At 45.7% G+C, this 24,765-nt stretch overlaps 2 protein-coding genes across 4 annotated transcripts in view; one reads left to right on the top strand and one right to left on the bottom strand.

Moving 5' to 3' along the window:
- Positions 1-2,298: 2,298 nt before the first annotated feature.
- Positions 2,299-24,765, bottom strand: part of LOC106750328 — a 76,345-nt gene continuing 53,878 nt past the window's right edge. The window contains exons 1-7 of one of the 3 annotated variants that reach the window (XM_014630597.1): positions 9,418-9,673; positions 7,715-8,027; positions 6,272-6,547; positions 5,610-5,845; positions 5,156-5,422; positions 4,615-4,870; positions 2,299-4,423 (exon numbers count right to left, since the gene is read on the bottom strand). In XM_014630597.1, coding sequence (XP_014486083.1) covers positions 4,230-4,423; positions 4,615-4,870; positions 5,156-5,422; positions 5,610-5,845; positions 6,272-6,547; positions 7,715-7,973 — 1,488 coding nt within the window. In that variant the 5' untranslated portion in view covers positions 7,974-8,027; positions 9,418-9,673 and the 3' untranslated portion in view covers positions 2,299-4,229. Of the gene's footprint in view, positions 4,424-4,614; positions 4,871-5,155; positions 5,423-5,609; positions 5,846-6,271; positions 6,548-7,714; positions 8,028-9,417; positions 9,674-24,765 lie in introns of those variants that run through there. The other 2 variants (XM_014630600.1, XM_014630599.1) reach the window with 2 other exon arrangements.
- Positions 15,166-24,765, top strand: part of LOC106750327 (adenylate cyclase type 6-like) — a 73,543-nt gene continuing 63,943 nt past the window's right edge. Inside the window, exon 1 of the mRNA XM_014630596.1 lies at positions 15,166-15,795. The gene's annotated coding sequence lies outside the window, so the exon portion shown is untranslated. The remainder of the gene's footprint in view (positions 15,796-24,765) is intronic.

The following is a 24,765-nucleotide window of genomic DNA, read 5'->3' as shown; positions in this document are numbered from 1 at the left end:
TCTCGATTACTTTTTACGCACTTTTTACGCTAAACACAGCACGAATATATTTAGTTTTATTATATACGAAGGCTACTGTGTACTACGGTATTCAGCGGTGGTCGATTTACGAGGACTGACAATTAAGTTCCCTATAAGCGCGTAATAAAAAAACTTTTATATATATATTTATATAACAATTATATATATATACACATAGAGTTGAATATTAAAAGAAAATATATAATGTTATAATAACATTAAATATTATTTTTTAAATATTATTAGGAGACATATATAACCGTCTATTAATATCTCAGAAATATTATTTAATATTAAATAATATTAGTTATAACGCACGTTAACGCAATCACCGGTTCTCCGTTCTTCTAAATCCACGATACAAATTTTTTATCGCGTAAGGAAAGAACTGTTTTGCAAAATCCGACAAAAATTTAACTGTGCAACTTGACTTCGGTCGCGCTGAAATTTGCACCGAGCGTAATTCAAGAATACCATTTCACGGCCAGCTCGTCGCGCACTGTTTCCGTATAATGCACACGAAAAGAGCTTAATTGTCGGTCCTCGCGTATCGACGAAGCTACTGATTGCAACAAGAAGTGGCATGGGTATAGTTTTATTATCGTTGCACTCAGCCGACCGCGTTAGTTACTTTCGCCGTTAACGCACACCCCGCTATTACTGCTATTGTAAAAAATGTGGACGTATAGCTTCCCTTTGTTTCTTCCTTCTTCCTTTTTTTCTTCGATAGAATACTATTGACACATTACCAACAACAAGTTAACATCCTCTTCTTCACCTTAACTTCGTTCTAAATTAACTTACAGCCCAAAGGTTGCAATCGCTGTCAACGAACTACGCCGCGTGTCGATTTGACCCATGACATAAATAACGACACTTGTATATTATTATAATAATTATTATCGTTATTATTATTATTATTATTATTATTATTATTATTATTTTGAAACAGTAACGCGACCACTATGCGAACGCTTAAATACTTAGCTTAACTTGAGTCGCTCGGGACTCGTGAGTTTGGCACGAATAATTTTTCTTCGTTCGTTCAGAGATTACTCTGAGCCGCGTTTTTGAACTTTTGATTTTCTTTCGCTTTTTTTTTTCGTTTGTCCAAAGAAGTTTGATTATTTGGTATTTTCATTCCGGGGGAGGGGGAGGGGGGGAGCACAAAATCAGGTTGAAAAGTCAGTAAAGGATTCGACGGAATTCGGGACTAAACGACGGCGGGAACAGAATTGGGTGATTTAACAGGAACAACTGCATGCATGTCTTTTACGTTCGAAGATTAACATTAGTAAGAGGTGTCTCAATATGCACGAAGGATGAAAAATGTAGAAATTATGGGAATGGAAAAAAAAAGACTCGAGAAGAATTTAAGAGACAACACAATAACTATAATACATAGTGATAATATTACAATATAATAAAATAATAAATATATCAATATAATAAAATAATAAAATATTTATATATATCAATATTTATATATATCAATATAATAAAATAATAAAATAAAAATAATGAAAAAAATAAATAAAAGGAACCATTTACAAGAAAATCAAATTATTTTGTACTTATCTAAAAAAGAAAGTGAAACGAATCACTCGCAAAGAGTTATTTCACTCTTTCGCAAACATTTTCTACAGATGAGGAGAAAAAAAGGGAACAGCATTTTTATCAAAATTCAGGACTTTTGGCCGAAAAACTACCTTGTTTTCGAATCATTGTGCGACGGATACGCGAGCGTAATCGCGCGAGCGTAATTGGCACTCCGATTGGCATGAGGAAGACGCGACGGGGATTTTTGCTGATGGCGTACAAACGGTCGGTTAACGTTATTTGGAAACTTTCGGCCGCCACGGGGCGAGCAGTGGGACTTTTGCACGTGGACGGTTTCGCGGTACGCTCCGTTAATCACCGGGACACGCGCAACTACTTCGAGACGAGTTTGTGCGCTGAAGTTACCGATACCTAGTAATGTTTAACGTTAGACGCGGGGACGCGTCCTTTAGAGAGATCACACATATACGTGCGAGATGCGCGCACGTACCTCAGTCGCTCGGCTTATTACTTTAGTATCCACATGGGAACTGCTAAGTGCAGCTGCCCACATAGCACGTAATATCACAATAATGTCAAAATAATATTGCAATATCACAGAAATATTATACATTACTGTGTAATATTACAGTGATATTACTAATATATTACGTGTATATATATATATATATATATTTCGATGTTAGACACATATATATATATATATATATAACATCGAAATATCACAATAATATTGCTACAATATATTACATCCTGAGTAACAAGGTGACATCGAATGACGTTCCAATTACGTCTTATGGACGTTATAGACGTTATATTGAGCAAATTATCTTCTGAAATTCAAACAGAGACGTTGAAACGAAATAATATGATATATATTTAAATACTGCTGTGATATCTCAATAATATTGTAGCAATATTTTTGCTGCATTACGTTGTAATATTGCGATGGAAATATGATATTGCCGTGCTATGTGAGAGGTAATACTGATTCTCCTTCTTTCTCTCCCTCTCTCTCTCTCTCTCTCTCTCTACGTCTTCCTCCCTTTTTCTTTCTCTCTCCTTTCCTTCCTCTCCTTTTGTCTTTAGCGAAGTACGCTACTATCGTCTAATATTCGCATGCACAGGGCTGCGAAGGAGAGCTGCCTTCTAATGTATCGGACATAATCCCGATGGAAATATTTCGCTGAAAGTACATCGTGAGATCGATGAAGAGTGAAATGAAAGTTATCGAAAGATTACTGGATATGTGATAAAAATTAATCATAATTCCCCTTATAAGATTGCAATATAATACTGTGAAATACGAGGAAAGTTAAAATATACCGTTGAAAAGTGGTGAGAAAATTTTGAAGTATCAAATATCATAAAATCTACCGAAAACACTGATAATTATATGATTCTTTAAAAAGTTTACATGACTCTTAAAGAAAAATTGTTAATATATTTTTCACTGAAATATCGATGAAATAATAATAAAACGGAATGTCGATTGAAGGAGATTTTCAAATATGCTTCGGCAAATTTTCACTATATTCTCAGTAAAATATTTCCACTGGGGAAGCGGGGACGTGCCTGACGTTTTTCGATAGGGTGAGGCAGGGATCTCCGTTTCTCTGTTTCGCAGATCGGCTTTCCACGACTTAGCTATTCAACGGTACTTGGTAGTTCGGTAATGCTACTTATTGAAACTCCACGATTACGATCGCATCGACGGGAAAATTGCAGGGAAATTCGGAAAGAGTGAAACGTCCCTCGCCGGCACGTCTCTGTGCGGCTCCTGTGCATGCGGGCTAAAAAGGTTTACTTTCCGCACTTTTGTAATCGTTACTTTTTGCTCTAACCCAGCCACCCCTCCCAAACACACGTGTAATTTGAACTTGTTCGAAAATATGAGACATCTCGTTATCAAAATAAAATATAAACTGGCTATAACGTTGTGTCGCGTGACGCAAATCGTTCGGCAAATACATAGGAAACATTGATCGCTCTCCCTCCCTCTCTCTCTTTCTCTCTCTTTCTGCCTTTAATATTTTTTCTTTTCTTCTCTCTCTCTCTCTCTCTCATTACCACGAAGGGCGAATTTGACCGATATCGGCGTTTGTTTTTCTTATCACAGCATGCGCCGCGAATTCGCATGACTCGCGCTCGCGGGCGGAGGAATTTTACGGACGACACGCGCGACAAACAGCGAAATCGAGCAAGCGAATCGAGGACGGCCTCGTCCACGCTCGAACGAAGGAAGAACATCGGCGTGGGTCTGGGAAACGTCGACGTGATGCAGGGTGAGTCGGTTACAAAGTCAACCCGGTGACACGATCTTACATCCCCCTCGAAGTCACGAAACTTTTACATTCTAAGCGTTTCTCTCTGAAACGCCTCGTTCTCGAGATATGAATTTGCAACGCTTCGACTCACCCGGTACACCCCGGATGTAAATTGCAACAACAATGACATTATTATGGCCGGCTCGGTGAATTTCATTCCCTTTGTTTTGTTTCGTCGGATTGCACGTGTCGATCGTCCCGACCGGTGAACGAGCCCCGTCGCTCCGTCCTCCCGTCGAGCCGATCGGGCGATTCGTTTCCGTGGATCACCGTCTGCTGGAGGCTCACCGCGCGGGTCCGGTCAGCTGTTTAGAAGAGGATTCATCTGTGACAAGGCTCACGCTGGATGTCGGGCGGCTGAACGGTCTGGTAGGGCAGCTGGGTGTCCCGGAAGTGCGATCTGACGAGCAGGCCGAGGCCGAGCAGGACAACTGGAAGACCGAGCAGGGCGCAGATCAGCTCGCCCGTCACCGACGGTGACCAAGCGATGGTACCTGCGCATCCGGGTGGTTTCCCTTCAAAAGTGTCTCGTTAACGCGGAATTAACGAACGAGCCCGTAAATCCCCGAACGTTCTCGAGTCGAAATTTTCCCGCTGAGAGCGCGCACGACCCCGTTTTTAGATGCGAAGGGGCACTTTTCCGTAATAACGAGAGAACTCTACCGCTCTACGACGACGTCATTTCATTATCAATATGCATATTTACCGCCGTGCAAACCGACGTCCATTTTGTAGATACTCCACCAGATGCCGGAGAGCGGAAGCGACACGGTCGCAACGGCCACGCTGAACACTGCGCTCTCGCACAACGACAGGAAATTAAGCATCGAGATCGCGAAGACGACGTAAGCGAGTAGAAACGTCCATCCATAGCCGGACACGTTCGAGCACGGCTTGCTACTCTTAAAGTGACATATCACCCCGTGCTCGACGGCACGGTACAGTTGCACGGGCGAGAAACCCTGAAACGTCATTCGAAAGGAACCACCTGATCTTCAATGAAGCGAGGTAAAATGTGTGAAATGTTTTCCTTGTGTTTTTTTTTCTTCGAATTATCCTCAGCGTGACCTCAGAGACTTGAAACTCGTCGTTGAAGTTCACCTGTCCTCAGTAATCGCGCATAAATGCGACTTTTTAAAGAAGAAAAAAAAAGGAAAAAAACTTTGTTTTTCTAATAATTAAAAATGAAGCCTCTTAACTTGGAAAATCCTGTAACTAAGAATTTCGTTCTCGGTGGAGACACTCACCCTACCGAAACCGGGCACCGTGTCGAGCCAGCAGACCGCCAGGACCGCGAAGAAAGCGATGACGTGTATGTAAAAGAGGGTCTGCAGAATCGGCGGCTTGGGGTAGCTCTTCGGCTTTATCGTCGGGTCGGGGTCGGTCACGTGGAGGAGCCGGCCGCCTTCCTCTTCGGAGCCGCGACGACGAATATCACGGGAGGACACCAAACGGGACACCGTGTAGAGGAAGGAGTTGTGCTGGGTCGTCAACATTTGACACACGTTTTGTTGCTGGGAACAGATGCGAAGGATCGTGAAAAAGGAAAACGGGTCATTCGTGTGAACAAGTCCGATCGTTCGGGAAATCAAAGCGCGAATCGGCCGTCTGAGAAAATTCGAAATCATAAATCCCACGGAATACCACAAAGCACGAATCCCGCATCGGGAGGGAGAAAGCGTCGGTGTGAGTGAGAATTACCGCGGTGGTGTAATGCCGTTCGAGCAAAGTGAAGAACATGGCGAACGCGGCGAGGCCGCCCACGTAAATGATGGTCCAGAGAATTCGGATGCCCCAGGTTCCCCTCATGGCCGACGTCGGGTGTGAAGGCACCTCCCTCCCGCGACAACGGAACTCGTCGCAGAGACCGTAATCGACGCTTATGAACAGACCCACTATTATGGTCGTGCTCGAGAATATTCGCTGCAGGCTCATCACTGTAACACATTTGAAAGGGAGACACACATACAATGTATCTCATGTCTACAATTCACACCTGCGACACCTGGGCAGATAAATAATTTCTACACGGAAGGAAAGAAAATTAAGTATCAATTCGAGACTTGTACATTCTAATGGAACGCGATCAGGTTTCATATATAAGCATGAACGTGTTATCTTCTTACGGAGATTTAATATATTCTTGAATTTCGACGGTGTCACGATGTTACTGCAAGATTACGATCAAATTCGAAGTGAGACGGAGGAATCGTTGTTGTAAAAATTTCCAATAGTTCAGTTTAATATTACAAACTGCTTCCTCCAAGAATAAGATACATTCAAGTAAGGATAATGTGATTTCAAGTTAAGGAATTTGCAATTCTCGGCTTGCACGTTAAATTTTGTCGTCGAGGTCTACTCACTTTTACGGCAAAAGAAGAAGTAGTAGACGAGAGAGAAGACAAGGGTGATGCCTTTGATCGGGTCCTGCAAGTGGCACAGTACTCTGTTCTGATCGTGGGACAGGGTGACGAACATTCCCGCGCTCGCGTACAGGAAGCTCACTTTCAGCAGATCGTCGCAGGGTATCTTGACTCGCATACTATTCGGGATCAGCGGTGGCGGTGGCGACACCCTCTCCACGACGAAGTACACCACCCCCAGGATGAAGGCGGAGCATAGGGCGATGAAAAGAAGTCCTGCGAGAATTACGAGGATCTTGTAACCCGCTGCTGAGATAAGCGCGTTAAACGAGCGTCACGAGTTACAAGACGGCGGCAAAAGGTAGCTACACCAATTAAACACTAACTACACAGGGAGGGAAAGGTTTCTTTAGATTTAGCGTTTCTACCGCGTCCGAGGTTCCCATCCTACTTGAGTAAAAAATTCTCTTCTCAAGCGAAAGCTTCAAATTTCATATTTCTGTTTTATTACATTTGTGTGATTTTTTACACATGCTAAGTGTAAAAATTACGTCAGCTGTTATATTAAAAATTGAGCTTACGCGTCCCTTCGGGAAAAGAAACACCAATAGCAAGATGTCTGATCCCGTCGGAGGACTCGGGAGGGTTAAACAAGCAACGTAAGAGAGGAGGGGGCAAGCTCGCGAAGCGTTTGCATCACCCACAATGTTCTAATTCGAACGTTTTACGTGTCAACACACGCAGGTAATTTTGGAAATGACGAGCACACTCCCGCGCGCTCATGGTAAGAACTGCGGCATATGGCGTGTCCCCTCGCGGATATAAATAAATTGTTTGCCGTAATTGTGACGATCGCTCAAGATCCCGAACGATGGCGCGAAATTGACGTCCGATGCTTCTAATCCCGTAATCCGTTGCGTCACATCCCTCTCTCTCTCTCTCTCTCACCCTCCCTCGTTTTCTCTCTGTCTCTCCACGTCTCTATCGAGAGCACGAGCGCGCTTTCGGTATTACGGCATTCCTTCGATATTAAGCGGGGTCTACAATGAGAATTTAAGACGTAAGATTTCAGAAATTCACCAATCATAATTGATTTTTCTTCCACAGTATTTTTCCATTAAGAGGTTTCGTTTTAGATTATCAGAAAAGCAGTTTTTTTTTTTAAAGCGGTGATATTTCTGCTCCAATGCACGCCTCGACTTTATTTTATGGTCGCTTTTTTTTTCTTTCGAGGAAATCTCGCATCACGTTTTCGCATAATTGCGGCTCGATTACCGCAAAACCCGACTATAATTCGACCGGGCAATTTTTTAAGTCTTACGTCCTAAATTCTCATTGTAGACCTCGCTTTACAGAGGGCGCCGACGTGTATGCGCTCTCCCGGGGAAGAACCGATGCAAATCCGAGAGTGTATAATTCGGATTTGCGTGTGTCCTGAACTACCTGTGTAAGCGCTGGAGACTGCGCCGACGTTCTCGAGATAAAGCGGAAAGCTGATAACGAGGACGGTAATTGATGCCGCGACGGATACCAGGCTCGCTAGAAAGCGGAGCTTCTGCCAGTTCTCGCTTCGGCCGGTATCGAACAGCTTATCGCCGGCCTGATAAGCGACATATGGCGATTCCTCGGTGTCGGTGTACTCTTCGATCTCGACGTCGCTCCCCGTGCAACGTAGCTCCTCCTGCTCCTCGTCGTCCATCATCGTCGACACGCAGCTTGTTAGGCCCGCCAGCTTCGCGGCTATCTTCCGGTTACTCTGTCGGGATAAGAATGCAATAACTGTAACCGTTTCGTTTCCCCTCCGACAACAGCAACGTGCCGGCGACATGCGGTAAATGTATTAAAAAACCCCTTTCCAACAACCCTGAACTTGACATACATCACTGAGAAAAGTATGCTGAGTAACGTAATGTGAAAAAAGTTTCAGCCGTTGGACTTTGTTTATTGCAAAGTTTTCGACAGAAGAAGTTCTAAGAGAATCTATATTATCGCTTGATTCCCCACCGATTATAAGTATTGCAAAATATTTCAGCAAAAAGTCACATTTACAGGACACTTAAATCTGCCGAAGGAAATCTGCCGTGGTAGAGCGGAAGGGCTCCACCTTCCCCCCGCAGCCCCTCCTCGCTTTAATATTAACCTAACCTAATCCTAACCGAATCTACACATAATATTGTGAGATATTCACAATTTTAACAAATTTCAGTTTTAACAAATGTCAGCTCTCTCTCCCTCTCTCTCTCTTTCTCTCTTTGTCTTTACTCCACTAATATGACAGATTTTCTGACCGCACAATCGTCATTTTTAAAAATTGTTTTATTAATGTTGTTTGCCAAACGACCAATTGATTCTCGTAGGTGTGTCGTGCGACACTCGAAATTCTCAACAATCGAAACTCCCGCACCGTGACGATCCGCTCGAATCGAATTTCTTCGACATGACAATCGACAATCTTTTCACCCTCGCGTTACCTCGAACGAGCATTTTAAATTGTTCTACATTTTATACAAAACAAAAATTCTCACGCAGAAATGTGACGCTACGACGACGTTGGATGATATATTTTCGCTCCTCGCAGAAATAATAATAATAACAATAATAATAATATTGTCGACGAACAAAGAATCCCCCGACATTGAATCGGCTGAACTAATTGGCTCTCATTTACAGCTGCGTTTTCCCCGTTCGAGCGAGAAAAAAGTTTACTGCATGCGATGAGAGAGAGGACACCGACACAGCTGCACTTTGCACACCCCCAAGAAGAAGGAGAAGGGAGAGAGAGAGAGAGAGAGAGAGAGCAGGACGAAAGAAGGCGAGGATGCGGGAGGTAGGATGGCCGAAGAACGCGGATCATTCCCGGTGGAACGAAAAGCGCGACGTAAACAACGCGGCACCGCTGCCACCGCAAAAGAGAGAGAGAGGGAGAGAGAGAGAGAGAGCCGCCCTGTCAAGGTCGTTCGGCGCTAAACGGCCGTTGATTCGCCTCTCTCCTGCCGTCCATCACATCGAGCCTAACGACGCGCTAATGTCCACTCGAGGAACAATGGGAAATCAATTAAAGTGCGGTTAATTGATATCGAGAGAAAGAGAGAGAGAGAGAGAGAGAGAATCGTTGCCGCCGCCAAGGTGGTGGTTGATGAACTCACCCTTCGCGAGAACCTAACCTGCCACCGCCCAGCTTTCGAGGCGAGCAGACGCCTCAGTCCCAAGTGTCACGGCTCTCGTCGTCGTGTTCCTCCCGCAAATGCCGGCGGTCAGTCACACCGTCGACGATGACGACGACGACAATGACGACGGCACGAAGCGCGCGCGTTAATCAGGAATGCTTGTGTGGCGGCTATAAGGCGAGCCAGCAGAAACCGCGACTTCATCCCATCGTCGGTGACAAGGAGCGCCTCTTGGTTGCGGCCTCCGCCACCACCGCCGCCGCCAGGCTGACGCCAGGGCCGTATTCACGGACGGGCGACAATGGCGGAGGTGGAAGCCGGAGAAGACGGTGGAGAGGCGATGGAGCGAGCGACGAAGGACGATCTCGTCGAAGGGGAGATATTCAGCGTGTGACATTCAGCGAGGAAGATCGGCGTTCGCGATGAATCTTTCGCGCAGCGATCGGTCGTGTGGATACTCGTGGATTGATTTCTTTCGATTACTTCGATTACCTGTTTCCGAGGGATTCCGATATTTTAGGAATTTATGCGCTTATAGGAACGGCCCTTCGTTCTCCCTCTCTCTCTCTCTCTCTCTTGGCCCTGCGCGCATGAGCGAGGTAACGTACGACGCAGGTTGTGCGACGCTCTCCGCATCTGCGACGCTCCGAAACACATTCGGAAAATTCGGAATTATCGTCGCGCACGATATCGAGAGTAACGCAGTTCGGCCGGCGGAATACATCGTCCTTATTCTTTCAATTTCATTTCCGACTACCTGCTGCCCGCCGGCATTAATTACCATTTGCGATTTTTGCCTACGACGTGCGGTGTGCATGTAAAAAACGGGAGAGCGACGCTCGCTGATTATAATTGATCGGATTTCTCGCCGGAGGGGCTCACGGCGATCGTGAGTCTCGCCTGGAAAACCGCGCGACGAAAAACGCGACGGAGTGAAATTCTTCATTTCCCACCGACACATTGATGAAAATTAGGATTACTTAAATAAAGTTACAGGAAAGTATTTGATTTCAGTGAACAATAAATTTATTTAGGAGCCTCTTCATATCGTGCCATTAAGAAACCGGCATTCTACGGGTCGATTATTTTAATGGCAACCGGACAACACAGGTGTCGAAAATCGGGATATAAGACATCTTTTAGACATCTTTGTTTGTTCCTTTTCTTTCGTTCGTTTGTTCGTTTGTTCTTGTTCTTTTAAACATCTCTAATTGTTCATCTCTCTTGTTCTTTTAGACATCTCTAAACATTCTTTTAGACAAGTTGTCTTTAAGATATCGCAATATAAGACGTCTGTCAATCATTTTTAAGACATCTGAAAGACATCTTGTGTCCCGATTTTGCCCGATGCTGCCTTCCAGACAGCAGGATGTCTCAAGACCGACAATATTCGCCTGAACATTCGGCTAACATTGGAAACTCGGTTGAGATATACCCAATACTAAGCTGAGAACAATCTATCGAAAGGGAACGGATAGATAGACAGATTTAAACTTAGAGAGAGAACTGCTGTCAGATACGAGACGCCGAGGTATAACAAGCGGCGTTATGCGGGCGTTGCGTCACGGACGAATTAATACGAATGCAAAGCCGAACTCGGCTAACTAACCAGTCTCGAGTTAGCAGCTCGCCGGGCGAAAACTCGTTAGGAGATGTCCGTTAGGAAATAGCGACAGGATCGGTCGAGTAATCGCGGTAGCGCACTGTTCGGTCGTACCGATTCGGAAATGAAAGGCGAAAGTACGATCACGCAATAGACGATGTTCCGCATCGAATCACCACGTGTATCGCGTGCAGACACTCGACTTCCATCTTCTTCGGCCGCGACAGGCAGACGTTCGATCACGTTTCGGGAATGGCACGGTAGGTGGGTTAATTCCCATTCGCGCCAAACGGGGTCTTTATTTAACACCGGGGATAATGAAAATTCTTCAGCCCTGATTCTCTCGCGAACGTAAAAGAGATTCCCTTCCTCTTTTGGAATTTAAAATTTTCTCTCGACGAATTGCACTCAGAGAGAGAGAGAGAGAGAGCGAGAAATATGTAGTTACGACGATTACATAAAATGTGCCGTTCGAATAATCCGGACATGAAAACGTTTTATCGGAAAAATCGTTTATCAGAGTCGATATTGAAGATGCAAAGAAATGCTTTAATATTCAATCTTAAGGGATCCTTCCTGAGCCCTCTCATTCGATGCAGCCGTACGCAGAGTATAGCACAGAGTTTTCCATGAAGAGATTTCATTTTACGTTATTAGGAAAACAAAGTTCTTCTTTTGCAAAAGTGATGATATTTTTACTCCAATGCAAAGTACAAAGTGCGATTAAGTGCGGAGCACGATATATCTGATAAATGGCCGCCTCGGCTTTTTTCTACAAACGGTCGCTTTTTCGAGGAAATCTCGCGTCTCACGTTTTCGCATAATCGCGGCTCGATTTCGCGAATAACACTCTCGACATTGTCCTCGAGCTCCTGAATCGTTTGCATTGGCGCTTATCCTTCGCACAGCCCCGTAGAAAATAGTCCAGCGGTGCTAAATCGCGCGATCCAGGCGGCCAATCTCAAAGTCTCCGCGTCGAGAAATTATACGGGGAACTTTTTTCGCGCGATAACGCGATTGTTTCCCCGTTTTTTGTATGCGGCAGGTTGCGCCGTCCTGCTGGAAATAAACATCGTCCAGGTTCGAATCATCCGCTTCAGGCCGGGAATTCAGCGAACGGAATGAAGCGCGAGGGGGATCGCGGAATACGCGGAAGGAATGCCCGCGCTCGTTCAGAAGCCGAGAGTCCTGCCGTGGGTCCTCGTTTTCCCGCTTCATCATCGGAGATTTCAGTATATTCCTTTGGCTCGGCTCGGATTAAACTCGGAAAGCGGCTTGATATTGGCTTCTCTCGAGCGAGAGAAGAATCCCCCGTAACGAAGAATTAACCCCCCTCCCCCCTCGCGTCGTATTCGCGCGCAGCGCCTTTTTAATTAAGAAGCGCGACAACCGCCGTCGCGCACACCTGATTCCCTCCGTCCGCGATTCATAGGTCGGGCGATCTCGTACGGTGAACGCGGACGACAGCGCGCGATATCGATTTCGCCGCTAATTCTCCGACCCGGATCGGAACACACGGGGAATTATTGGTCCGTTGACTAATTGACGCCACCCGATATTCGCCACGTCGGACACGTCGGGCATTCGACCGGCCGGATCGATTCCGATACCGGCTGGCCGGGCGATCAACGACGGTAAACACGGCGTTTATTGTCGTGTGTGCGTGTGCGACTGTCGCGTTGCGTCCCCGTGCACGGAGGAAAATCAGTCCTCGGGAATAGATATTTTCATATAGTATAAACAAGAATATTAGAATCTTCTTCTTGGCAGATTTTTAGCCCCGAATTGGAGTTCGAATGATGCATCGATATGAATTCGATTCAAGTGAGGGTTAAAAAAGTCTTCTAAGAAGATTACGATATTCTCGCTTATATGTGAAAATATCTATTCTTGATTTAAGATTAATTAATTTTTGATATCATTTGACACTTTCGATACTTTCGGTTGGCATTTTCGATTTAAGATTAATTCTTTTCTCCGTGTCAAATAATCGCGCGGATATCGACATATTAATGTGGGTATCATTGACGCGTCACCCTCTCATTGGAAGTCTCTCGCACTTGACGCACAGGTGCGCTCGGAAAGAGGGAGAGAGGGAGAGAGAGAGAGAGAGATGCGAATATATTTATGGAGGGGAATCCCCTGGATTTACGGAATCATCCAGCGTAGTGCCGTTGCACGCAGTCTCTCGGGGGCGGGAAGTCCATTTCAAGTAACATTGTCGTCATTTCCGCCCTTTAAGCGGACATACCCTCTTAACTCTTTCACTGTCAATGACTCATATTTATGCATGGAAAAGTCATGTCACTATTTTGCTATATATTTTTTTATTGTATATATATATATTTAAGGATTTCTGAGGCCGCTGAGGTTCTGGTCTGACGTAATAATTTCAAAAACCAAAGCGCCGGACTGCGAGTCGAAAGAATATTTGCCTTTCAATAGCAATAATGGGCATCTTGAGGGTTTCCGAGGTCGCTGAAACTAAATCTGAAATTGGATTTTCAAGATATCGGATCCTATACGGAGGATCAAAATTCGCAGACATATTTAAATTCCAAGAAAAATTGGTATCTTATGGTTTCCGAGGTCGCGGAACGCCGGACAGATCATCGTATATCAACGATAAATACATCGATCCTGCGAGAGAGAGAGAGAGAGAGCTGTCCTTGAGGACAGGTGAGAGAGGGCGCCGGAGAATGAGCGAGCGCGCGCGCGTCACGTGACGGAATCGCGGCGGCGGCCGCGCGCGTCGTTCAACCTCAGTCGGCGCGTGGCATCCATGTGAGGTGTGTCGCTTCGCTCGCTCGCTCGTTCGCTCGCTCGCTCGCTCGTCCTTTCGCCCCGTCGCACCGCGCGCGCAGAGGACGCCGCCACTCGATCACGCGCTACTGGTCGACGAACTTTGACACGGAAGCTCCCCGCGAACATCGAATCCGCGCGCGCGAGAGAGAGAGAGAGAGACCAGTTTCGATCGGCCTCCTCCGAGCTACTCGTTTTCGCGCTACCTCGCGCGTACCGGGCCGATCGATACCGGCCGCTCGCGCTGAATAAATCGCGGCCGCGGCGGTCTTTACACCGCGAGGCTAGCGAACTTTCCTCCGCTCCGCTCCGCTCGTCGACGCTCCTTCTCGTCTCTTTCGCGATCAAAGGGCGCGCGCAACTGCTCCGAGAACGGTTGCACCGTCGAAAGTGGAGGAGGACGCGGCGAGCCGAGAGAGAAGTGGAGAAAGACGCTCCCGGTTACCCCCGCTTTCTTTCTCTCTCTCTCTCTCTCTCTCTCCTTTTCTGCTCGGGGGGCAACAAACGGCCGCACTTCCGTGAGGCCGCGCGCTCTAAGAGCAACGGGGGAGCAACGTTGTGAGCATCGAGAGAGAGAGAGAGAGAGGTGCCTCTGGTGTCAAGGACACTTGACTTCACCAGCACGGGCAGCACTTCGCGCAGCAACCGGCAGCGCCGACAATCGGGGTCGATCGAGCGCCGATTAAATTCGAAATTGGCGCCGCGGCGAGGCGAAGTGTCGAGCGGCTGCTGCTGTATCGCGCGAACGGAAGGACCAGAATAAAGGGGACGAAGAAGGGAGAGTAGGAGGAAAATTTCGGGGGGAAAACTGAAGATCCCGGGGAGATAAGGAAGAGGGCAGGCGAGTTTCCGCCGCGAGTCTCGAGATTTCCCGGGGGGAGGGTGGTTGCGATGCATCGAGCAAACTGGATACCAAACTAAGAAGAAGGTTCAGTCCCGGGAGGAAGCGGAAGGAGAATGCCGGGGCGATTCCGGCGATAATAAGCAACGACCCGGAGCGGTCGGGTCGTTCGGAAATATCGTTCAATTCCGGGAGGGGGGACGAGGAATTCGGAGGAATCCCGACGAGACGACAGCACCGCCGGGCGTCTCGATAAGAAGACGGCGGTTGTCGAATTTCCCGGACGAAAATCAGTCCTTCCGCGAAAACGCCCGGCGGAGGCGTATTTGCCCGCGCGTCTCGAGGAACTTATTTTACGATTGCGATCCTCGCGCTGTGCTCGCGCAGGAAGGACGTATCATCTTCTCTCTCCGGCTCGTTGCACTTCGACCCCCCCCCCNTTGCACTTCGACCCCCCCCCCCCCCGTGGGACTCTCTCGGATGAGGCGAAGTGAGCGCGAAGAGGCGAGAATGTAATTCGGTTAATAACGACGGATTTTCGCGGAGTTGCAGAGTCGAAGTGATCCTCCGCTCTCACCGGCGGACGAGCCCTGTTCTCGGGGTGTAACGTGTCTCTCGTCGCAAAGAAATCGCCGGCGATAAAACGGAGGCGTTTCTCGAATCCCGACTACGAGCGTATCATTTTCCGAGAGCGGAGGGGAACCACGCCGGAGGTCCTCCACCGTTCTCCGAACGGAGTCCTTCCGATGCGCCCCGCTGCGCCGCCGTTGCTCCACTCGAAGAAGCGGGACACTTGCCGCGCGGCCGGCGGCAGTGAGGCGAAGTAAAGACGGAAGTTCCGCGCTCTCGGGGGTGTTCGGTCCTTCAGGTGTGTCTGTGCCCGTGAGAGAGGTCCTGTGCGCGATGCTGTGCACCAACGAGGCTGCGCTGTGCCCGGCGAGGGCAGTTCTTCGTCACCGGTGAGACCGATCCGTCGTGCCGACAGTCGCAGGATGTTGCCGAGGAACGTCTGAAGGGAGAGAGGAGGAGGAGGAGGAGAAGGAGAGAGAGCAGAAGGAGAAAAAGTGGAAGCGATAATGACGAGAGACGTCGAGCTGTTCCACGAATCCAGGTGAGTGGGTGTTACTCGCGTTTTCGGGGATCTGGGATTACGAGTTCTGTCTGTCTCTGTGAAGATTATGTCTGCGAGAATGCAGGACCAGAAAGAGGAAGACAAGCGGAAGCCAGACTCGATATTTCAATGCTGCTTCAGTCCTAAATTCTATAGTCCTAAAATCTCGATTCCACCTTGACGCTCTTAAGGATAGTCTTCGTTTAATTAAATTACTTATACGTGATTAAAAACCTACTTTGATAATATCGACATTCATTAACATCCTTTTTGAAGCTTCGGTCCTACAGATTTCACTTTAACGCTACTTTGAGAAATCTTCTGACGCTGAAACAGCGAAAATCGGAAATCCAAGACATCGGCGAAAATTAAAGTAGAAATAAGTTATATTATTAGAATATAAATTAAACTCGTTTTACTACTTTAATTCCTGCTGTACGGCGGAATCAAAAGATCGAAACACGGGGCCCAAGTTGCGGCTCGGAAAGAAAGCTCGCGCCGCAAAGTCCAGAAAGTCGTCGTCGTCGTCGCCGTGCGGTCATAATTCTCAATTATTTTTATTCGGCGCGGCATCGGCGCGATCCCCTCATGGGAGTCGGCGAGCGTTTGTCACTTGATCGAGAAGACGGAGGAGAACGAGGGGGCTGCGCTGAATTCCATTAAAGTTTCCATTACTTTGGAATTCACTGGATGAGAATGAAAACTGTGGCCCTCACTCGGGGAATAACGGGCGGCGGCGGTACCGCCCGCCTGTGCGCCCGCATTACGAAGTATTTAATGACTCAATATTCGTTCGCTCTCTCTCGCAGTCGCGAGGATATTGGATCGAAAGTGTCAGCGGGAAAATGTAGCGGGAAGTTTTCCGTTCGATTGTAATCAAGTGCCCGTTGACGACGAGCCTGTTGTCGTCCATCTGGCCCCGACCAGCGCGACAGCGCAGATAGTTCCTACCCTCGGAAGAATTTCAATATCGCGATTCCGTCATTCGGGGACACCTCTTGTGTGTCCCTTAAGCCCGTATTAACACTTTACCTGGAAGGTCTATTGGTGGACTTTAGCCCGAGTAGAAATGTACGTCGACCTCCTCATAATCGCGTAATCTTCCTAGAATATTGTACGGATATTATTCGATATTAAAATAATATTCTTGTAATATTTTTAAAATGTTACGGGATATTTTTTCAATATTATAGGGACGTTTCGTCGATGTGACATCTGTTTCTTCCTTTTCTTCGTTTTCTTTAATATTTTGATATCTTATTTTCTTTAACACGCGAACTTAACGAATCGTCAGAATTAACATAACGATTTGACAGTCGCAGTTATATTAGCAATCGCGATTCAGTTGTAAAATTCCGAGAGATCCGATTACGAATTCGAATCTGAGCTTTTCTCGCCCGAGACAAACTTCGAGCAACGATCATTGATGCAGGTTTCACATCGTCGTAGAGAGGGAACGCAATATTTGGTTGGCAAGACGCATCTTAGTTTTCGCGTCGGCGGCTGATGTCGACCGAGGAAATTAACGAAGAGCACGGTGACGCGCGCGACAGTAAACGTGTCAAGATCGAAGAACGGAGTGAGGACGTGCGAGTTTTACCGTCAATTAGTGCCCGCTAATCGCATCCGCGAAGATACATGAAAGTCGTGAAGGCACCGCCGGTGACAAACGGTTTCAGCGAGGCAATATAGTTCCCACGAGAGATAGTTTCACGAAGATGCGATTTATACGAAGCGCGATAACTAGCAGCCTTGCACTTTTGCAGAACAAAGTATCCCCCACGAGATATTGTAAGTTCGAGCAAACGTTTAATGTAACTCCTTGCAGCTGGCGTGAGTGTTGTGTACGCTTTCAGTTGTTCCACGTACTCCGGGGCTTGTCAAGTCGTCTTTCGGAAAAATTTCATTTCCCAGTGGGAGAGAAAAAGTGCAGTTTCGCATATAGAGGGTTTTCCATTAAGAAGCTTCATTGTTAATTTCGCGTCATTTTTAACCTATCGAACTGTCATTCCTCAAAAGCTTGACAGCTGAAAAGTATTACGGTTAACGAAAGTGGAGCGATATAACTCTTCAGCAACGTGTAGAAATCGCGAAAACTTTCGAATAATTTTTCGAATAATTTCAAATGAAACCTCTTAGTGGAGAACCCTGTGAATATTCGGCTATGCACGGGAAATCGACGAGATATCAGGCAATGTTGGTGATCGAAAGTTTCGGCGAGCTCGAGAACCGGAAATTCGACCGGTGGAAATTCGTGGCCTGCGTGCTTGCTTGCTCCGTTAACTTCCGTATTGTCGTATTGCCACTTGATCCCGTCGCGAGAAACATCCCTTCTTCGCGGCGGAATATCGAGTTAAGACTTCGTGTAACTGAAATCCCTCGGACCAATTGCATTCGACGATATCGTGGTGGACACAGCGTAGTTACGCAACACGGACGGGACGAGACGTGCTTCACCAAATGCGCCGAATTGCGTTGTGAATTCGTCATAGAAAGAGAGGAAGAAAGTGGAAAGTGGAATGAAGGAAAAAATCAACGAGATTTTGCCCGAACGAGCAAAATTCTCTCGAAGACGACGTTCAGTCACCTCCGGCGGAACTTTTATCCGTAAACCGTCGGACAAAAAATTATACAAAAATTACTAAAAAATTACAGTGCAAAAAATGATAAAAAATTATGTAAAAATATTCGGTCGCGCGAATAAAGAGAGATTCGCTCCTCCGCGCGCTATTTATCATTATTATTATTATTTACAAACGCGCTTTATATCGCATGCTTTTCTGCCTTTATCTCTTATACGGCTGCAAGCGGGACGCATAATTGACCGATATTAATTAGCAACGGCGACCCGCCGGAGGATTATCCCGGCGTTCTAATGCATCTAGTTCGCTCTTTTTCTCTCTCTCTCTCTCCTCTCCATTGTTTCCGCCGTTCGTTATCTCTTCTAGTCCGCGATGTTACTACATTAGCGCTAACCAAATTTCGCGAGTGCGAGCGAGCGCGCACCGTTCGAAGTGGGAGGATAATTCGCGCCTCTTGCAATTGCAGTGTGCTCGCGCACCCTCGCGCAGTGTGTGATTTAATGCCCCGTTTCATCACACTCGTTGTGCCTTCTTAGCTTTCCTTAACTCGATATTTATTCTCGCAACATTTCACCGCTGAATTCGTTTAATTTTCACACAGCACGTAAACACACACACATACGTGCGTGTACACGCATATTCACGCGTACACGGGATCCCTGACGTGGCGTTAACGTCGTTCCGCCACGTATTCGCATGCACCTCGATCGTGTAATCACGATAAGGGACCTCGATAAGGGACGCGAAAATGCAGCTTTAATCACTGCCTACGATTAACCGATTAAAGCTCACGGCTAGGCCGGTGTTGTGGTTAGCAAGAAGCCAACAATTGCAAATAGAAGCATGAGGAGCTATATCGGACGTAAAAAATTGTGCACGAGGAACACGCATCGCTTTTCCTCGTCTTCATGCGAAAGAAAATAAATAAATAAATAAATAAACATCGCGAATTCATTGAACGTCGTTCCAAGTTAAACCAGCAGGGTCAGCGAAGAACAATAATTGGAAGTGGAAGCATAGGAAAGCATTTCTGACACGTGAAAAAGCACATTGGAAAAATCAATTTTGCGACTAACTTTTGCATAAGCGGGAAACGCCACGCGGAAAAGTGACGCGTGTTTTTCGTGTAACCTTTTCCCGTAGAATCGATTGATCTTTTGACCAGTTTTGTTCTACAGTCGACATTTGATAATTTTGTTTGTAACGATTTATCGCAAAATTGATTTTTGCATTGATTGTGCTAACCTTACCGGCCATGGGCTTGAATGGATTAAATCGATGCCGCTTATTGTTGTTACGGGCGTGCGATGTAAGATAATAATAACGGGGCCGGGTCGGAGGTTCCCGGATAAACTTTAGATTCGAGATACCGGCGCTCGTATTGTTATTGTTGTAAGCCATTATTATATGCTGATATCACGCGCGATATCAGAGCAACGAAGTTGACTATATTCACTCGATATCTTTTCTCTTAAGCTTTTTTCTTTCTCTGCACGGAGAAAAAGGTTTCCGTAGATTCAGCATTTCTATTTATTTGATCAAAATTTAACTCACAGAAACAACATGTGCGAAATACCATTTGACCGAGTAAAAATTTTATCGTCCCACTGACGAAAATCCTATTATTTAACAGAGAGAACGCTATTATCTGAGAAATAATGTCTTTCAACTAAATAAAATATTATCCGGCTGCAATAAATATGTAAGATGAGCAAATAATTTCTTTATAGGAAAATTATTCTTTCGTTTCGAGCAAATTTGTTTTATTTAAGATAATGATACGTATTCGTTGAAAAGTTCGACGATCGTACTTATCAATCGAAACGTTTCTTCGGGAAGTGCCGATGATAAAAATTTGCTTGGACACGATCAAATTGATCAAATTCGAAGAAACCTTTTTCTCAGTGCGCACGTGCGTGCGTACAACAATTCTATCAAGTACGAAACAACCGGTTTTCCCGAAGATCTTCTCCGAATAATATAAATCCTAATTATAAAGTGTCGTATATAAGATGGATCGCGTATATATATATATATATATATATATATATATACACGTACATGCTTCGAGAATGCTGAAATTAATCACCAGCTCACGAGCAGCACTTAGTTTCTTGCAATAACAACTTGATATGATAGTTGACGACCTAGTTAAGTTTTAATTGGAGAAAATGTGGTGGTAATGTCAATCGCGGGTAATGAAGAAACAACGGCAATATAACGGTGGAAAATACTTATCGCAAAATACAAGTGAAGGATCGGAGATAAAATCTCTCTCTCTCTCTCTCTCTCTCTCTTTCTCTTCCGATAACGACGCCTCCACGAACTCGTCAGTAGTACAATCCGATTTTGATCGGACGAGGCTGCTGCACGGCCGTGAAGATACCTGCACTCGCATGACGTGGCGCGCGTTATTAGCGGCTGTAACTTAAGATAATTGACGATATCGAAAGGTAATGGCTGATAGAAACACTAACAAGCCCGACACATACACATATACGCATATACGCACAAAAATCTGTGCTACATATGTGTTTATGAATATTTTACATAATACATAGCTTTGAGAGAGATACTACACACTCAAATTAATTAATAATATAATTAATTATAGACGATTAATCATGGAAACTAAAATCCACAATTCGTGGCAGCTGAAATATGTCTTTGAAAAGGGAACAGCTAATATCGTTAAAGCGCGGTTAAACTTATCAGCTGTTTGAATTTCGGCGCTGCGGTGAAAATTATTAGCTAGATGGTATGGTGATAAAGAGAAGACGGGTTATTGCGGTTCTCCATTTATATTTTGTACGATAACTTTATAGTCAATTAACTTAATAATCAATATTTAATAGTCAATTAACTTAATAATCAATATTTAATAGTCAATTAACTTAATAATCAATATTTTAAGAAATATGAGAACTTCTAGACGATCATACTTGTCAGAGTGTTATTCAATCGGTTTTAGTCTCAAAATTATCAAATATTTATTATTTAAGACGTTGTGTTATTTATAAAAATATAGCAACACCCTATAATGGATCGAAGAGAAACAAAGGTGACAATGTGGTTACCCCCGCCGAAAGATTTAAGAAATTGGTTTTGTGTTCAAAAAATCTAGTGTTTCGTCACAAATGTATATATTTATTTAAAATAAATCCTCCCAGGAGGAGAAACAACAATAAAAATAACTGACAAGACATGCATCCTGTTCTCATTTCTTCCTCTTATATTGTTCTCAGGAACGTTGGACATTTCGCACTTAGAGCTTATCATCCTCGTCATTTACCTTCAAGTTGCACGCTTTAATCTTATGCATGCAATTTGCGCATCTTCTCCTCCGCTGAATTGCACTCGTTTGCATTGCTTTGTGTTTTACCCGCATGTTTGCGGCATGTGTCTCGTCGTGTGCAATATTTTCGGTGACATAACAGTAATCACCAGCGTTTGAGAAGCATCTTTGGACGCGCGCGCGTCCTCGAAAATTATAACACCGCCGACTCAACGGACATTGCACAGTTTTCGCGATTTCACCGGCTCGACGGCGGTGCGTAAAAATAGCGCTGCCACGTATCCGCAACGCGAGAGAAAATCCGCCGTAAACGTGTTAATTAATCGCGTTGCTTCGCTCGTCCGCTCGATTTGAATTTCACATCGAGATCCTAGTTGCCTCAAACATTACCTCCGACATAATTAAACACCGTTGTCTCCGTCATTTTGTTGCACGGCTGTCGTGCGTGACAAATGTCCGTGTATGCGCGCGCGGGTGTGTATGTATACGTGCGTCTTGTGTCATATTAATCGCACGATGAGCTCGGATTACGCGTAAAGATATTCCTCGGGCGAATCCGAAGCTCTCTGCTTCTTCGGGAATTTTTCGCAAAAATTAACATTCGGGCCGGTAGTAGCGTTCTGTTACCAAACGGGACGTGAGACACAGCGTTGAGCAACTTTCCGATCAAAGGTGCGACTAAGGGCTGCTCGTTAATCTTCTTTATAGCGGACAACCTTATCGCGCCCTCGACTTCCTCGTTTAGCCCTTTGCCAAGTCACAGGCGGGACGTACGTGGTCCCAACATTTCCCTCATTTTTAGCGATTTCAACTAACTTCTCCAGGAAGCGCATAGTCGACTGTATTATCACTGTCACATTCTCAGAAGCGTAAGGAAGTAAGAATGACTACCATATGTATAGTAGAGTCCGAATTTGTGTATCAACGTTATCGCCTCGGACGGAATTGGATTGAGCGATTCGAGCGGGTCACACGATTGAGCGACAATAGCCGATAAGAGAATTATTACGCCGACATGCGCTCTGTTTACCTGTTTGCCGATGTATAGAGGCGGGCAGCAGGCCTGACGCGATAACGATGCGGGACAACCCCTTCGAACGGGCACTGAAGCGATCTTCTTCCCGCCTCGTGTGCTCGCGACTTCGATCCTGTTTTATTGAACGCGCGAGGGATCAGGACACAGCTGTGTTCCCCGTACGCAGCGTGAAAATTGATTTCTCCCGCGACGACGAGCGCGGAAAGTCGACGCGGGAAGATTCATCCCCCTTCCTCCCCTACCCTCGCCGATGCGTACCCTCGGAAACGTGAACTATAAAGAGACTGAATAAAAATAGAAATCGAGATGACTGATCGGGAGACGTCGCGGGGGAAAAGAGGCTCCCGACCGTGTTCGAGGGAAATTGTCAGCGGACACGAAAGACTTTAGCTTCCTAATGAAACCTTTAATTCTAAGACACGGCGAAAGCTGAGATAGCAAAAAGTAAATGTTTAACATCGGCAAACCGAGGAAAGGAATAGAGCGTGTCTTTAACAGCTTGTTCGCGGCTGATTTGTTGCGACGTGATATTTTCATCTCTTGTCGGTGGATATAAATGTTACTTCCGGTTACTAAATGGTACTTCCACGCGTCAACTGAGAAAATATTATGATTTAATTCGAGTTTTGTCATATAAATTAAAAAGAAAACGATCTTAAATACGGTTAGAATCTCGAGTATTTAAACGTTCCGAAGAAAATATAAATGTTATGTACTTGACAGGCGTATAATAATAATAATAATAATAATTTATTTGTTTATTTATTTGTACAATGAGGTGACTTCGCTAATTAGAGTATTCAATTTAAATTTTACTCTCGCATCTTCAGCAGCGTTTCAGCATTCGAAAACAAAATGATACGTTAATCCTGACGCTTCCCCTCTAATCCGTAATTAGATTCGTGCAAAACGGACAATTCCCCCGGCGAGCGCCGTGAGCTTCTAATTTACCGGCACGCGCACAATTTTTCCTCACGTCGGGAAAGAGTACAGAGTTTCTCGGAGGGGGGAGGCGGACATGTTACGATGTCTTATTTATTAACTTCTCCCCGGAGAATGATTGATCCACCCGCCCACTATTTGTTACCTTCACCGTGCTCGCCTGCGTTTACCAGCGTTTTCGCGGGATCCCATTTATAAGCATTTCCGCGGAAACTAACGCGGATACTGAATATAAAAGTTTCGGGGAGGGGGGTTGGGGGAGAAGTGGAGTGGATCTTGATAAGAATTTACGGTGCTTAACGGTCTCGCTCGAGGAAATATTTCACCGACTCGTCGTCGAAAATCCGCATGCATTCATCTCAAGCAGAACAGGTTTCTCAAATTTTCTGGACTACATCGAATCGAAGAGAGAGAGAAAGAGGAAAGAAGAGAGAGAGAGAAAGAGAGGGAGATACGAGGATATCAAGTGATCCCTTAGTAAAGTATCCTTCCGCATTTTAATATCCGAATAGTCACTCCGTTCTGTAAATGTCTTGTCTGTGCGTTCCAATCCACTCAGGCCATCACCGACACATAATCGATAATAATAAATAATGATAAGAAAATTTCAAATCCGGAAGGAAAAAAGAAGAGGGAGGGAGAGAAAAAGTGTGAGAGGGAGGGAGAGGCGAACCTTCCGGAACTCAGTTGGCGACCGTTAATGACCACAGGCGGTTTTGCCACTCACCTTGTCCGCATTAATCACCACTCGATTTCCCAGCTGAACGCGAAAAAGGGGGGGCGACGAAGGTAAAGGTCGACGGTCTCGTTAAGACCCATTGCTGCAATAAACGGTTAACGTTGTTGCACGCCGCGCAACGACCTTCTTTTTCACGAGAATGGAGCGCGCTCGACGTGATGAAACGGTGAGCGCGGACGATATCCGCGTGTTCGTGTGTGTGTGCGTGTGTGTGTGTGTGTGCGGTTGCAATCAGGCGGAACGAGCGATTTCTGCCGCGCCACTTCTGATTTATCGGCCAACAAATCACGGGCTGATGCCGCCTGATGTCGCGATTATTCCAAAGGGGGTTGAAATTCTTGCGCAGGAGGGGGGGGGGACGCGCGATCGGGCGCGA

The sequence above is a fragment of the Dinoponera quadriceps genome, unplaced genomic scaffold (genome assembly GCF_001313825.1).
Source record: "Dinoponera quadriceps isolate SergipeBrazil2010 unplaced genomic scaffold, ASM131382v1 scaffold5230, whole genome shotgun sequence".
In the NCBI taxonomy this organism is placed as follows: Eukaryota; Metazoa; Arthropoda; class Insecta; order Hymenoptera; family Formicidae; genus Dinoponera; species Dinoponera quadriceps.
The sequence above is the reverse complement of the archived record's forward strand: the minus strand, read 5'-3'. Positions and strand labels throughout refer to the sequence as shown.